Consider the following 15,541-nt stretch of genomic DNA (forward strand, 5'->3'; position numbering starts at 1 on the left):
ATTCACACCGACTCGAATAGAAATTTATCACGATTGTATGAAAATTGGATTATTTGTGAGCTTATGGAGAACCGCCAGGTTAAGGAAAACGCATTTTCAACTGCTGTTTACAACTAAAATAAAATTAATTTTGCACTCTTGCACTCCTTCACAATTCTCGCTTTTTACGTTTTTCTTTGGTTGTTTGAAAAAGATCGCTTATTAGCTATAAGGTGGGTTGCACAATGTTTTTCTTTTTATAAGTTAATTGATAATTATTTAGTTATTGTGCAAAAAGTGTGAATAAATAAAATAAGGCTATTAGATTTTATTGATGATTTGTCTACATCATAAGTTGGACGATTACTGTTTTAGAGTTTAATTTCACAAAACAATGAAATTAGTTTTGGCCGTACGATAATAAGAGTATTTCAACTAGTAATGGTTATATTTCTGATATATTCTGTATATATATTTTTCGCATAGAGAAATGCAACATAAAATAACAATAGGTTAAAGACAATAGCTATGGTGAAGTAAATTTTGTTTATTCGTTAATCAAACGATTGTTCTCATCATGAATTTTTGATCTCCTTTTTTCGTAAACTTGTCCAATTAAAACAAAGAAATAACGAGGTACTCATGTGCCATAGAATGTTTCTAGAGTTTTAAAAATATTAAGTTATCACGTTTTATTAAAGAACTGCAATGTCAATGCAGTAAAATGGAGAAAATATGTCGTTCTTAAAAGTAATATATACGCGTAGCAGCGAATATATTGGTTTAGATATTGGAAATCAATGCCGATAATATAGTATCGGATTCGTAGACATTTCTCTCTTTGAAATATAAAATCCCAAAAATTTTAACAATACAAAACAATTTCGGAAACATTTTTAACTCTTGCTTGACACATTTTTATAAGGTCCAAATATTACTACGAAAAATGCTTATCAATTATTAAGATCTCAATCAGCGCTTAGGTTATTAATCCAAATACGGGATAATTGGTACAACGCTCGACAACATTTTATACATACAAACAAAATAAATTATTAAAAACTAAGACATTTAATTTTCAAAGACTAGAAAAACTTCACTAAATCCCAAGATAAAATGTAAGGTGTGTTAGAAGTATGCGTGTAGTATAAACACATAATAAATAACTCATTTGTAACACTAGCGCAATTCATTCTAATTTACGACAAAATAATCCATACATTATGATCGCGTGTTGCGTCCACGATATTTAGGGTAATATAATCCTTCATTTTCATGGAATTAGGTGAGTATATTGCAAAGACCATTAAAATTGTACTAATTTATTACTTTCACTGTTAGAGATTAAAAATGTAAGCTTAAATGTTTGATTAAGAAGCCTTGTTTCTTACGATATTTTCTTGTTTTTCATACAAAAAACTTTTAGTTACTTTTCTATCGTGGTTATATGGTTTTTATGTAACGCCGCTGTGATTTAAAACTTAAAGCACAAATAAAAATTGTTTCGGATATATCCAAGCCTCATTTTTTAATTATAAAATTTCTTCGTTCTTGTCAAAATTGATTATTAGGGATTATATTCAAATTTTTCATAGTTCTCATATTTTGTTTATTTCTGTATAATTTACATATTTTTCTAATTAGCTGTCAGTCGAAATAGACGTCAGAGGAAGTGTGTCGACACGTAGTATTTTCCTGTGTAATGTTTAATTGGGTTAACCTAGTAAATTTGCTCATGGGGAAAATTCTTGGTTTATCACCTATATATAGCATTTAGGAAAATCAAACACTATTCTGGTTTAATCATTAAGTTAAAATGTGATTTAAAATAAATTTAGAACTGAAAATATTAAAATAATTATGACATGTTTGTGGTTTGTTTTCGTCATTGACAAAAATATTGTAACCCATATAATGCAATTGTTTTAGAATTCAGAAAGTAAAAGCTGTGTTTATAAAGTAGACAAACTATATCATTTGTGAGACAGAGACAAATGGTTCGTCAGCTGTCTGTACACCTGCGCGTGCGCAACTGTCACTATCAGTCGCCATGGTGACCACATATGCCATCAAAACAACAGTAAAATTGTGTAGCATGATCTAAAAGTAACATGTGAATTAAAGTTTTTGATCTTTTTTAGTTTAAATAAAGTTTCATATATGAGTTTAAATTTAATCTAAGGAAGAAGTACAAGTAGGTGCAAACAAGTATACAGCTATCTCTTACAGACAACCCGTGTAAAAAGCACGAAAGAAAAAGGGAGGTATACAAATTAATGTATAGTTATAGGAAATATGTTTGTTTCCTCCTTTTCTTACACAATAATTACTATTTTCATAAACATTCCTGCAAGACTTATAATAAAAAATGTTGCAATGAAAAGTCTCAAGTTAGTACCAGCCAAAGGTTCTAGTGTATCCACAAAAGCTCATCGCGTCTTCATGTTAAGCACGCGTTCTTATTGAGTGCATCACTTGGAACCTTTTCAATTTAAGCACGTGACGACGAATGGACTGCCCATTCAAACGTTCCTAAGGGAGACGAATCTATGCCGTTTCAAAAACTTTGAAATGACTTGGTCTGTTTTGAAAGCAAGATAAGTGTGTATTATATGCAAGTGCCTCTTAAATAAGGTTATATATCTTATTAAGAATTATTTAAATATAATAAATAGAGATACGAGTAGAATTTGCTAAAAACGCTGGTTCCTGTCATCTACTAACGAACGAACTATTCGAAGATTTATTAAATTTATTTGTCATTTGAATGTAACGTTTAGTTTGACATTATGTTTTGAAAATTTCTTACTGTTTCGTTAATATTTTCCTTGTAATTTCTTCCTAAACAATCATTTAAGTTTCTGCAGTGAACAATTCAATTTTTTAATATTAAAAATTACGTATGTCTCATAGCCTAAGAATTTTAAAAATACTAAGGTCGCATGACACAAAAAGGTTGACTACACGGTCTCTAAGTTACTTAATCGTGTGTCTTAAGACGGATAGTTATTTAAATCATACAGGAATAAAAAACACATGATTACGTTAACAAAAAGTTTACCTTGGCTTTAGTAAAAGAGTTTATCACATGTATAGTACTTTAAGTAGCAATCAATAGAAATTAAGTTCAGCGTTAGTGTGACAAGGTTCCGACCTTCGTTACGCGTTATGAGCTGTCTATCTAATCCGAATACATGTCAGTGAACACTGTATGACATCACCTTAATAGGTAAGCATTTACGTATTAAAAATCCTTAATATTAAATTGCAAAAGTTGGAAACGAGCTGTCTCATTAAATGCTGCGCCATATTTGCACGACAGTGTTTTGTTTTCGCATACCTAAATAAGCTTAAACGATATGGAGTGTTAAACTGAAAATATGCTCTTTAAATATTGTATGTATATTACTAACACAAATGTTACAATGTTCAGTTAATCAAGGAATCATTATTGGGCATATTGGGATCAGTTTTAAATGGTGATAAATTCGTCAATTAGACTGAACTATGTTATTCAAAGGCTCAAGTAATGTATGGTCTGACACTACAAAAACAGGACTGCAAAAACTAAATTCCAAAATTCATTTTTCAAGGATACGACACCGTTGTTAAATAAATTTAAGCCTTATTGGTACTACATGCGGTTTAAAATTACTTACTATCACTCTAGGTAGGCAATTATTTCCGACAAGGTTCTAATTTTCAGTGACGATTGTTTAGGTAAATCCGAATCATAAAAAGTCTATCAGTGCTTTACTGAACATAACAAAATACCAAAAAATTATTTGCATATCAGTCAATGATAAGATTGGCTGGCATTCAAGGCTCTTCGTTGTACGCGTCAATAATCACAATAAGAGACATTTAATCTACATACTGAATCAGGTGGTGATGTTGAAAAAACCGGCGAATCCTTCTGGTGGGAGCCTCGACGATGTAACAAATCTATAATCACCCCCCACGAAGTTCTTCTCGGCGTTGAAGTCATCTTAACACAAATTCACTTCACACATCGAAACCAAAAACACTATCGCAGTACATACGCGTCTGAACATACTGAAACGACGGAGGAAAATGCCATGAAAACATGTTCAATGCGCTGATAATATTGGCACCAGGATAAAAATAATTAGATAATACTGCCAATAAACAAAGTTGTGCCAACATTATTATGTTCTTAATTTAAATTTAAATTGTCTATTGACAGCAGATAAACTATTTAAAGAGAAAACCATCAAAGCCTATTACAATAAAAAATCACTTAAACTCTGACCACAAACTATTAAAAGATAAGGTAATAGACGATAATTTTTCGAGAGTTGCCAAGTAGTTTAAGTTTTAATTTACATTTTGAATGTAATGTTACGCAATTTGAGGGAAATATTTTTGGTGGTTGGTTGCGTACAGGCCTACCAACCGTTTTTTAACCCGTACGATTTATTTTTTTTAGAACAGGAGGCAAACGGGCAGGAGGCTCACCTGATGTTAAGTGATACCGCCGCCCATGGACACTCTCAATGCCAGAGGGCTCGCGAGTGCGTTGCCGGCCTTTCAAGAATTGGTAAAAGAGGACCGTCATTATATTATGTACTATTTGTAATTATATATATTGTAACTAAACTGTATTTGTATTGTTAAAACAATAAAGACTTTCTCATTCAAGTAACATTTATATATATACATAAAAATATTTTATATATATAAAAATATTATTATAAAAATTATCCAGTAAAGACAATTAACATAACTCTACAATTTACCAACAGCTATTTAACTTAGTATTGTCTTTTATTGACATAACCTTTACACATTAAAAAAAAAACTTTTTAACCGAATTAAAATTATGTGTTATGTATTATTTTAATCTACAATTATTTAACATATTTTTTAATTTAACCGACGTTTCGCGTGCTTTACAGCGTGCGTGGTCACGGTGACTGAAGACAAAAGGTGTTGGATGTCAAAAAGTATCACTGCTGTAGAAAAAGTTGCATTATCTGTATTTATTTCCCGGGAGTCGATACCAACACCGTGACCACGCATGTAAAGCACGCAAAACGTCGGTTAAATTTATGTTAAATAATTGTAAATTTATAATAATAAGCTTTAATCCGGTTAAAAAGTTTTTTCTTTAGCTATTTAACTGCTACATAACGACTGACGACTCATTGGTCTAGTGGTTAGTACCCCTGACTTCGAATCCATGGGTCCCGGGTTCGATCCCCGGCTGAGGCGAACATCGATGTGATGAGCATTTGGTGTTGTTCTTAGGTCTTGGGTGTTTAAATATGTAATTATATGTATATCTATCTATAATATGTATGTATATCCGTTGCCTAGTACCCATAACACAAGCTTCACCAGCTTAGCATGGGACTAGGTCAATTGGTGTGAATTGTCTTTTAAAAAAAAAATAAAAAAAAAAAATTCGAATATCCAACATCGCATAAACCAAGCTCTGAATAAAACATCAGTCACTTATACAGTTTCATTATTTCATCCCAAATTATTTTCCCGGTGGATTTCAACAAGGGCCAAGATAAAGTACACCTTGTTGAATATTGCATGCGACAATGCTCTTTTTACAAGCATGTACGTCAATTATATTTGACTTTTGTTAAATACATGAAGTAAATTGAATGACATTATACCATATTATAATAAGTGTAGTCAACTTAAGTTTTGTGCGTTCGAACTCGTATATAAAAACTAGCTGACCGGGCAAACGTCGTTTTGCCATGTATATCATTTATAATAAAAAAATTGGGGTTGATCGTAGAGGGGTAAAAGTAAGGGGTTGTATGTATTTTTTAATGCTGTATCATAAAAAAATAAAAACAGAAAAAAATATCTAAAAATAAAAATAAAATATTTAGGGGTGGACTACCTTAACATTTAGGGGGATGAAAAATAGATGTTATCCTCTTCTCAGACATACCCAATATGCACACAAAATTTCATGAGAATCGGTCAAGCCGTTTCGGAGGAGTTTAACCACAAACACCGCGACACGAAAATTTTATATATTAGATTAAAAAAATATAGACAAAGTTTCATTGTATTGATTGTAATACAATAGTTATAATATGTACTTTTGTATGTGCATATATCGCGGCTTAGCAAGATTTATAGTTGATATCAATTCGCGGTATTTAACCTAAATAGTCATTTCAGAAAGACAAAGCTTTGTTCTTCATTATTTGGTTAACAAAGTAGTAATTGCATCACAAACTCTCTGCGTCAACTTCTCAATTGACGGTTTTCAAGTACGAGCATTATCATTTCATCATTTTACTGTGAGATTTACTTCTATTTTCTCATAAAAAATATAGAAATTAACTTTGTAAAAATTCCTAAAAATTTGAAAAAAATATTCCCTTCCTTTAACTTATGCCCGACATTCGATGAGAAATATCAAGTGTTCATATAAGTATACTAAGATAATTGGTTCAGAGTTCAAACATACTTATTGGTAGAAAATATAATAATAGCCTCATATGATTGGTTAATATTATTTTAAAGAGAAAACAAAATACTTTGACATTATCGGACATGGTCCATGAATCAAATGAATCCTTATAACTCTTATCATCGGGTTTGGAGCACGCTCACATCAGATAATTTTCTTTACAAATCAGTGCAGTACAATGCGTGTCCAATGTATCAGAGCCTGAAACTAAAGTGATACTCCATAAACCACTTAAATGCTCTCATTAACACTGTGTACCGTGATTTTTTATCATGATTTCTACTTCATATCAGTTGATATGTGGGGCTCATAAATCACACACGTCATACTTAATTACACGTTTTTTTATAAACATAAGAGAGAAGAATTAAATCAATAGCGAAGACTAATGCTGTTTTTTTTATATATCAGCATTTGCAATAATCTATTTATAAATCCATAATCGACCACAATATACAAGTATCTGATGGTGTTTGAGACATGTAGTACTTCCTTGAATATGGCAAAAAAAGCCATTGACGCAACGGAAATAAGTACTAGGCTAACCGTATACAAAAATTATCAAATTCAGGTATATTTAATTTAATCTTATACATTCGTTACAGTGATATCTTTATGAACAGATTTCTGCATGTTGTGAAATGTAAAAAGTACTTGCTGTAAAAAGTACTTAATTAACATTTATATTTTATTTATAGGCATCATATCGGTCATAAACCTTTATCGGTTTGCGTTCAGTAATTCTAATTAATATTATAATTATTATTCATTACAAATTCGGTTCAAACTGTTCAAGTTATGGTGGATATATTTCGTCCATTTTGTGACGAATGTTGTTTCAAGATGTATTTTTACTACCGCTAAATATAAATTATGTTATCATTGAAATACCGAAGTGTTGTGAAAGAATATCTAAAATGGATTATTTCGAACGATCTTCAGCGATCTACCAATGCTGTTTACGAACTGGGCGGATAAGAATACTACTATAAAACGGTCCTAAGGAATCATAACACTGTGCCGTCAAAATATGATTTATCGTAATTTACAAGGGTAGATGATTGTACGTTATATTTGCTATAGGTACATATTTTTCTAAAACAAAAGACGACTCGAACGATTAGACTAATTAGTTTAAGTCTTAAATCGGAATTACTTTCTACCGTTACATACGAGTCCTTATAACGGAAAACTAAATTAATTTCATTTCATTTGAAATGAAATTAATTTAGTTTTCCTTTTATTAATTTTTAATATGTATTACTATGTAGGTTAAGAAAATTGTAAATAGTGTATAATTGACTGTTATGATTAATAATAAACGCTTTTTATCGTGAAAAAAAATTAATACAATGAATTTTTTAGGATATTTTTTTAAATAATTTAAATGCGAAAAAGTTTCATTTACGATCCGAAATTAGAAGGATGTGTTTATTTGACATGTTTATGTGACATTTGAATATGATAGATTAGTATACATATATCTCGAAGTAATTGTTATCACAGATAAATCTTTATACGTACCTATAGCACCCTATTAAGACAAACTTTTATAAGCGCAGTCATTTTTCGCTTTCTCAACTAAAAGTACTTTAATATTTTTAGCTAGCATGCACCTTTTCTTTAAAAAGGTGATTCGCTTACGAAGACCCGTGCCACTGATGTCAGACTTTCTGGGGATATGGGGCCAACAGAACCAACTCCTTTTAATCATGAGAAAACACCTCAGTACAGTGTAGTGCTATAATGAGTGGCAGAGTAACGCTGGCCGTAACCATGGAGCGAGTAACCTATTTGGCAGTAACCATGGAGTATTACATGCACATAGACAGGCTCAAAATGGGCCACAATTTCCCTTTGTATGTAAAACCTGTATGTTTCAAGGGTTTAGACTTTCATACATATTAATGAAATGTCACGGTTCTTAGAAGCTTGTTAGGTACCGCATGCTTTCTAGTGGTCTTAGCTGAGACACTGTATAATATTTTTCACATATCTTATAATAGATTTTTTATTTATTTTAAATTCGTCGTCAAAATAAAATAGTTTCATTACTATAATATTGGAATAATTACAATTAATAACAACCCCATAGCCTTCCAAAGCATGGGACAAATTTATTACTTCTATATTTTTGGATACACAATTAGGTGTATTTTTACAAGCAAGAATGTTTCGCTAGGCATCGAACCCGGGACGTTCTATGCGCAAAATTAAGCCAAAGTAATATTTGTGATGCGAAAATGAAACTTGAGAAGATGTTTGTCTTATATGTTTTAATATAAATAAAACTTTCTGGCAATTTATACTCAATATCAGAAGATATATCAATAGAAATAAACATAACTCGCTTAGTTTCCTAAACACACTTTCTACAAAGTGAAAACGTCAATGTAACGCTTGCCTTATTGTCTTGCGTTACCATAATGTGCTATTACCTGCTCGCAAAGAACATTAAATAAATCATTAGTGATATACTGTTACCTGCGTATGCGCAAGTTTGAAGAAATATGTAGTGTGACTGTTGAAGAGTGTTTCACGCATGTATGTATGATTGTTTTTCTTAGATCGAATTATAACTTCCTGCTTCGGATTTTTTAAGTGAAACTTCTTTATCGGGGTTGGAAAAAAATTTAGTGTAACATTTTTTCGTTACGCGTCACATTTTTCCGTTACGCGCCATCTTTTGAAGTGAAACTTCTTTATCGACGTATGGGAGAAATTTTGTAGCAGGTTACGCGCCATGTTGCTTTTTGAAGTCAAACTTCTTTATCGGCGTTGGAAAAAAATTTACACACATTTGTCACATTTTTCGGTTACGCACCATCTTTTTCTTGACCCTACCACAGTTGATCCGAAGAGATTCGAAGCCATTAGTAACAAAAATATATAATAACGATAACAATGATAGTAATACTAATAATTCTATTACAATTAATGAAATTCTGTAATAATCTTAGTACTATATAGTAGTACAGTAATAAGTTAAAATGAAATAATTGTATTTGTATTCATGTCTATGATAATAAAAGCCTTTTGTTAAACTTTATATAATTTAACTTTATTTAACCAATTTCTGTAAAGTTGCATATAGTAGATCATTTTTCGAAAAATAAGGTTTTTTAAATCGAATGGCAGAAAGGCTTGTAAATATTATCGATAATACTGTTTCAGTAATCAGTCTGAAGGTATGTTCCATAATCTAAACCAGTGTTTCTTAACGTGGGCCCAACAAGCTATTCAAAAACTAATTAAATTTAATTGCAATTTCATTTTAAGTTTTTCATTATATGCTTTGAATATTTACTTATTGTGTATCGTTAACAATTTCGTAGTAAGTTCTTGATAAAACCTATCATTTAAGTTTCTTAAGAGAACGAACCAATTTTTATTATTATACTAGCTGACCGGGCAAACGTCGTTTTGCCATGTATATCATTTATAATAAAAAATAGGGGTTGATCGTAGAGGGGTGAAAATTAGGGGTTGTATGTATTTTTTAATGCTGTAACATAAAAAATAAAAACAGAAAAAATATCTAAAAATAAAAAAAAATATTTAGGGGTTTAACATTTAGGCGGATGAAAAATAGATGTTGTCCGATTCTCAGACATACCCAATATGTACACAAAATTTCATGAGAATCGGTCGAGCCGTTTCGGAGGAGTTTAACCACAAACACCGCGACACGAGAATTTTATATATTAGATTATTGGGGGGGCATAAGATTTTAGAAAGGCCCAAGTGGGGCACGACACAAAAAAGGTTGGGAAATACTAGTCTAAGCTTAGTGCTAAATTTGACCCCTTAATAAATTACGTCATAGATTTTGACATATAGGAGTCATATTTCGCGTTATCTAAACTGAATAGTTCACGTGTTATAAAACAGTATGGTCAATAAGAATAAGTAAAAACAAATAATTAAATATAAGCAAATAAATAAATAAATATGTATGTATAACCGCGGAGGTGTTTAATTCCCGGCGAAACAATCAATGCTTCAGGTGTAGGTACCTTTACTTGCCTTCCGGTAATCAATAAACATGACGCATATGTGTAGCCCATATATTGGGTGTTATGGAACTTCAAATATGGAATCATTTGAATCAGAGATGGCGCCAGCCGTAACTTTCACTTTACAATATTCGCAAGTCTTACAGGTTGTACTATAATCGTACAAAGTAAAATCCTGAAAACTTTTGTGTATTACAAGGGTTTTAAAAAAATGCCTTTGGCTAACGTCACACATAAATAAATCTGCTTTAGTGAATATAAACGTGAATTTATTACATAACTAGACGTTTTAAGTGCTTCGTCATTCTCTGAGAGCGATTGCCGAAAATCACTCAAGACGTCGAGAGTAATTTCGTTCAATCCGTTAAGAAGTGTTATCATAAAATTTGTTATTAATAATATTGTGTTAATATTTAATTAAATAAATTATTCATTTCATAATCCTAACAAACAACAACAAATCCTAACTTACAAAAATTATATATCTTATATTAATATATATAAATTACGTGTCACGTTGTTTGTCCGCTATGGACTCCTAAACTACCGAACCGATATCAATCAAATTTGCACACCGTGTGTAGTTTGATCCAACTTAAAAGATAGGATAGCTTACATCTCAATTTATACCCACAATATTATTTATTGCAAAATATTTGTTTATTATTTGATAGTCACAATTCTCACAAATGGCGCTTCACATAAGCTAAAATTTAATGGCATAACCACCAAAAAAGCATGGTGGATTGGTGTTCTCCTGCCGTTTCTCTTGAATAGTTTACTACTATGTAATATAGCAAAAATCTTAGCCACAGCAACGCTTGGCCGAGTCTACTAGTATATATATATATATATATATATATATATATAATAACAAATAATTACACTAAAAATATAGCCAGATAGAATACATAATATTTACCCACAATAAGGTTCAAATATTTACTAAAGGGAACAAACTATAAAAAAAAAATTATTAAATTAAATGTAAAATTCCAATGTACTCTCCAATTAATAAATTAAATTATTAATTGGAGAGTACATTGGAATACCTTGTTGATTCAAAGCAAAACAACCTATTGTTACTTGCAATTTCATCAATCATGATATCAGACTAACCAACTCAAAACAATAAGTGTGTTTAGAGACATTTTGTTAGATTACAAATTATTTTTGAGGTTTTTCGATTCAATATATTGCAAAGCTATTTATACGCGGGTAAATAGGTCGATATAATCTGGATTCTAGACAGGTCGAAAGAATAAATTGGATGTGGGAGTTGCCAACAAATGGCTGTTTTGTTACTGTTTGTCTAGAAGAAGTTAAGATGAAACTGTGTTTTATATATTTATTTGGAGGCGTAATTGTGACAATAGGACTGTACAGGAGGCAAACGGGCAGGAGGCTCACCTGATGTTAAGTGATACCGCCGCCCATGGACACTCACAATGCCAGAAGGCTCGCAAGTGCGTTGCCGGCCTTTCAAGAATTGGTAGTTGGTACGCTCTTTAGTGTTACTTAAAATATATATTTGGATTATATTATATTAGGAAATACTTCAGTGTTACTTAAAGCTACTAATATATCAAACGTTTACTAATATATCAAGGTTTGACATTGCATTTCATAGGCATTACATTGTAATAAACGGTTTTAACCTTGATGAATGCCTGTGCAGTGAAATCAATAATATCCTGATTAAAATAATCTACAATTTGCCTAGAACCTTAGTACAGTTTCCATTCAATGCAAAATCGGAAATGCAGAGCTAAAAAAGACGCATTGAAATTTTCTATAGAACTATTGTTGAACGCCGTCCACAATGGACATATTACCGAAATAGGGGAATAAAACCTACAGCCGTAAATGCTGGCCTTCGACCAATATGACGGATACAATTGCGTGACCACACTTTTATTACGAACATTGAACCTAACGATTTTATCGCGAAAAATTGGTAATTAAAGTGTTCAAATAATTTTATTATATTGAAAGAAACGAACGAAGAATAGGCGGTAGGTCGATTTCAAATTCTACATACTTTGAGCACAAGTGTCATTAGCAGTTAAAGGAGTCGTCGTTATATTAAATAATTATAATTAGTTGTCAATGGCGTGACGTTAATATTCCAATAGCTAGGTAAGCTTCAATCAATAGTGAACTTGAACTCTTAATGAACGACTCTGTGTAGCGCTGTTATTTAGTATGAATGACTTAAAATACAACTTAAACAAACTATTATTTGAATTATAAACAAACTATTCAACTCTAAAAACTTTCAAATACCTTTTGCGGTGTCCAATTGAATTCACCGCAAAAGTTATCGAAAAATTACGTCACGAATCTAACCTGACTAGAACACAAGTTATTAAGACAGCTAATTAACTAATTTCGTACAATATTTCTAGACAAAATTCGATTTTTTGTCACGATACATCGCGTGATCTCTATGCAAATCGATACCGATTCGGAAGAGATGAAAGTATGCTTCATTAAAAGTGTTTACCGTAAATGTTTCGCTCTAATTCAATTGTAATGCAGCCGACATACCTGGAACGAGAGAAATTTAAGTCAGTTTCATTGGTATTCAAGTAATTTATCGTGCTTATACTAGTAAAAGAATACAGAGGACAATCGTTGTTATTGGACGACTGGGATATGGGTGCTTATCTCTATTGAGACTTGCCAATTACGAAGAGAAGATTAGGAATATAAGATCTTAAGGAAAAAAGTATTGGAAAAGTGGAATATTCTTAGAATTTCCTTCACATTTTCAATTACCTTATACAAAATTAAAATAATTCCCCAAGTATCACCCTCATTAATAATTCAATCAGACGTACACGAATGAGTGCTGTAGTTCGAACTGCGTAATATAGTTTTTTTTATATCTAACAGAGTTCCGGGCAGGAGGCTCACCTGATGTTAATTGATATATATATAGTATACTGTTAGAGGGCGAGTGCGTTCCCGGCCTTTGAAAAATTTGTACGCTATTTTCGTGAAGGTCCCGAAGTCGAATTAGTTATTATAAATATAGTCTTAGACTATACTAATATTTAACAGACACTGCAAAACTGCTTTTGATCAGACGTGATATCGCTGTTGACCAATCATAATGAAACGGAACGCAACATAGTATACTCTTTCGTTACTTTCATAAGTACATATACCACATTAATGTTATATTACGAAAGTAGGACACTTTTATAAACAATATGAACAATTTTCCCATGGCACATGTGTCGAAAATGCACTTTTGTTTATATTATTATCAGCACAATAGTTGAGAAATATCTAACATCAAGATTATTTAAGTATACACGTATTTGGAATCTTTTTTAACGACGGCAACTTTACTAAAATATTGCTGGTAGAGTAACTGCCCCTACATTCTTGGGTCCCAGCCCTTTAGTAAAAATAATAATAATACTAAAACAAAGATACTATACAATAATGTTCTGAAGATAAGAGAGTGTGTATGTTATGAATATCTCAAGCAAATTTGAAACAATAATCTGTATATATATAGGAAAGAAAATGTCCTATTATTTGTGTCTTGGCTTCAGATTTCATTCTTTCAGAATTTTCTTTCTTCAGAAAGTGATCGTTGCCTTGCCACTACATTTATTATTGAGTCCATTTAAAACTACAGTTTAATGCGTCAATCTGTACAAATTATGGTCATGCGGTAATATATATTATTTATATAATTATGTATTCTATAATAGGTACATAAAATTCGATTTTAGATAATGTTATCTGTATTTTTATAAACATATTGTATAGCCATTTTAAACTTTATCGGTATCATTAAAAGTGTATTAATGTATGGTAACATTATAATGAGGTTTGAAAATCGCACGCATAAAAGTTAACTTACATAAAGGATGGTAATACTGTTTTCTTGTAAGATAAATCGATGCATAAAGATGACTCAGAACACAGAAAATTGCTTAGTCAGCAGGTGTTAATACATTCGCTTCTCAATACTTGGAATATTGTGTAATAATAATTGGGAATTTTTTAGCAATGGACTTCGATTTTTGTTTATAAATATATAAAATTAAGAACTGTTTCTTCGCCGTGAAATCTTACAAAGTGACCGGAAGAAATGGGTAAGTTTAATAATTACAAATAAATTAAGTATATTTGAGACAATGTTTTGTTAATTTTAAAAATACCACATATGTAGGAACTCTTTGTAGGAACTCATATTATCAAAAACAATCTTTAATTCTAAATACTGTTTACGCAGCTGGAAATTCCTTGTAAAAAGATTAAATATAGGTAATAGCTGTTTTAATAGTGTAGATTTCAATACAGAGATAATATGCTTATATTATTTTAGGCGGCTTATTGGTAAGGCGGTTGTGGGTTCGATCCGCTGAGACATGAAATGTTTCAGGTTAGTAAGGAAGGCTTTACTTGTCACACACATTTATTTAATAAAAAAAATGATATATTAATATACGCAAGATGCGACGGTGTTTTTCGCGATTATATCAAAAGATAACACTCACCTCGCTTACATTCATCGAAATCTGTTGGAAAATATTTCTTTATATATATAAATTACGTGTCACGTTGTTTGTCCGCTATGGACTCCTAAACTACCGAACCGATATCACTCAAATTTGCACACCGTGTGTAGTTTGATCCAACTTAAAAGATAGGATAGCTTACATCTCAATTTATACCAGCAATATTATTTTATTGCTAAATATTTGTTTATTATTTGATAGTCACAATTCTAACAAATAGCGCTTGAAAGTACCAACGTTTCATATAAGCTACAATTTGCATAACCACCAAAAAAGCATGGTGGATTGGTGTTCTCCTGCCGTTTCTCTTAAATAGTTTACTATTATGTAATATAACAAAAATCTTAGCCCCAGCAACACTTGGCCGATTCTACTAGTTTCTTTATAAAAAATAAACGGGTCGCCTGTTAAAAATTGCATAGCAATAGTCGACAATTTATATTTTGTATCGAGTCGTAATAAATATCAAACCGCAAAAACAATTAACAATGTTATTGTCAATATAAACAAAACAAACACATAGCGTATTGTCT

General features: G+C 31.2%; 1 protein-coding gene across 6 annotated transcripts in view; it reads right to left on the bottom strand.

Moving 5' to 3' along the window:
* LOC125060761 (rap1 GTPase-activating protein 1) overlaps positions 1–15,541 on the bottom strand; it is a 248,782-nt gene that overhangs the window by 66,925 nt on the left and 166,316 nt on the right. The window contains exon 1 of one of the 6 annotated variants that reach the window (XM_047665812.1): positions 3,857–4,048. The exons of the other annotated variants lie outside the window; for them this stretch is intronic. Within the exon in view, the coding sequence (XP_047521768.1) occupies positions 3,857–3,967 (111 nt within the window). The 5' untranslated portion in view covers positions 3,968–4,048. Of the gene's footprint in view, positions 1–3,856; positions 4,049–15,541 lie in introns of those variants that run through there. 6 annotated transcript variants of the gene reach the window in all.

This window comes from Pieris napi, chromosome 22 (assembly GCF_905475465.1).
Source record: "Pieris napi chromosome 22, ilPieNapi1.2, whole genome shotgun sequence".
Classification (NCBI taxonomy): domain Eukaryota; kingdom Metazoa; phylum Arthropoda; class Insecta; order Lepidoptera; family Pieridae; genus Pieris; species Pieris napi.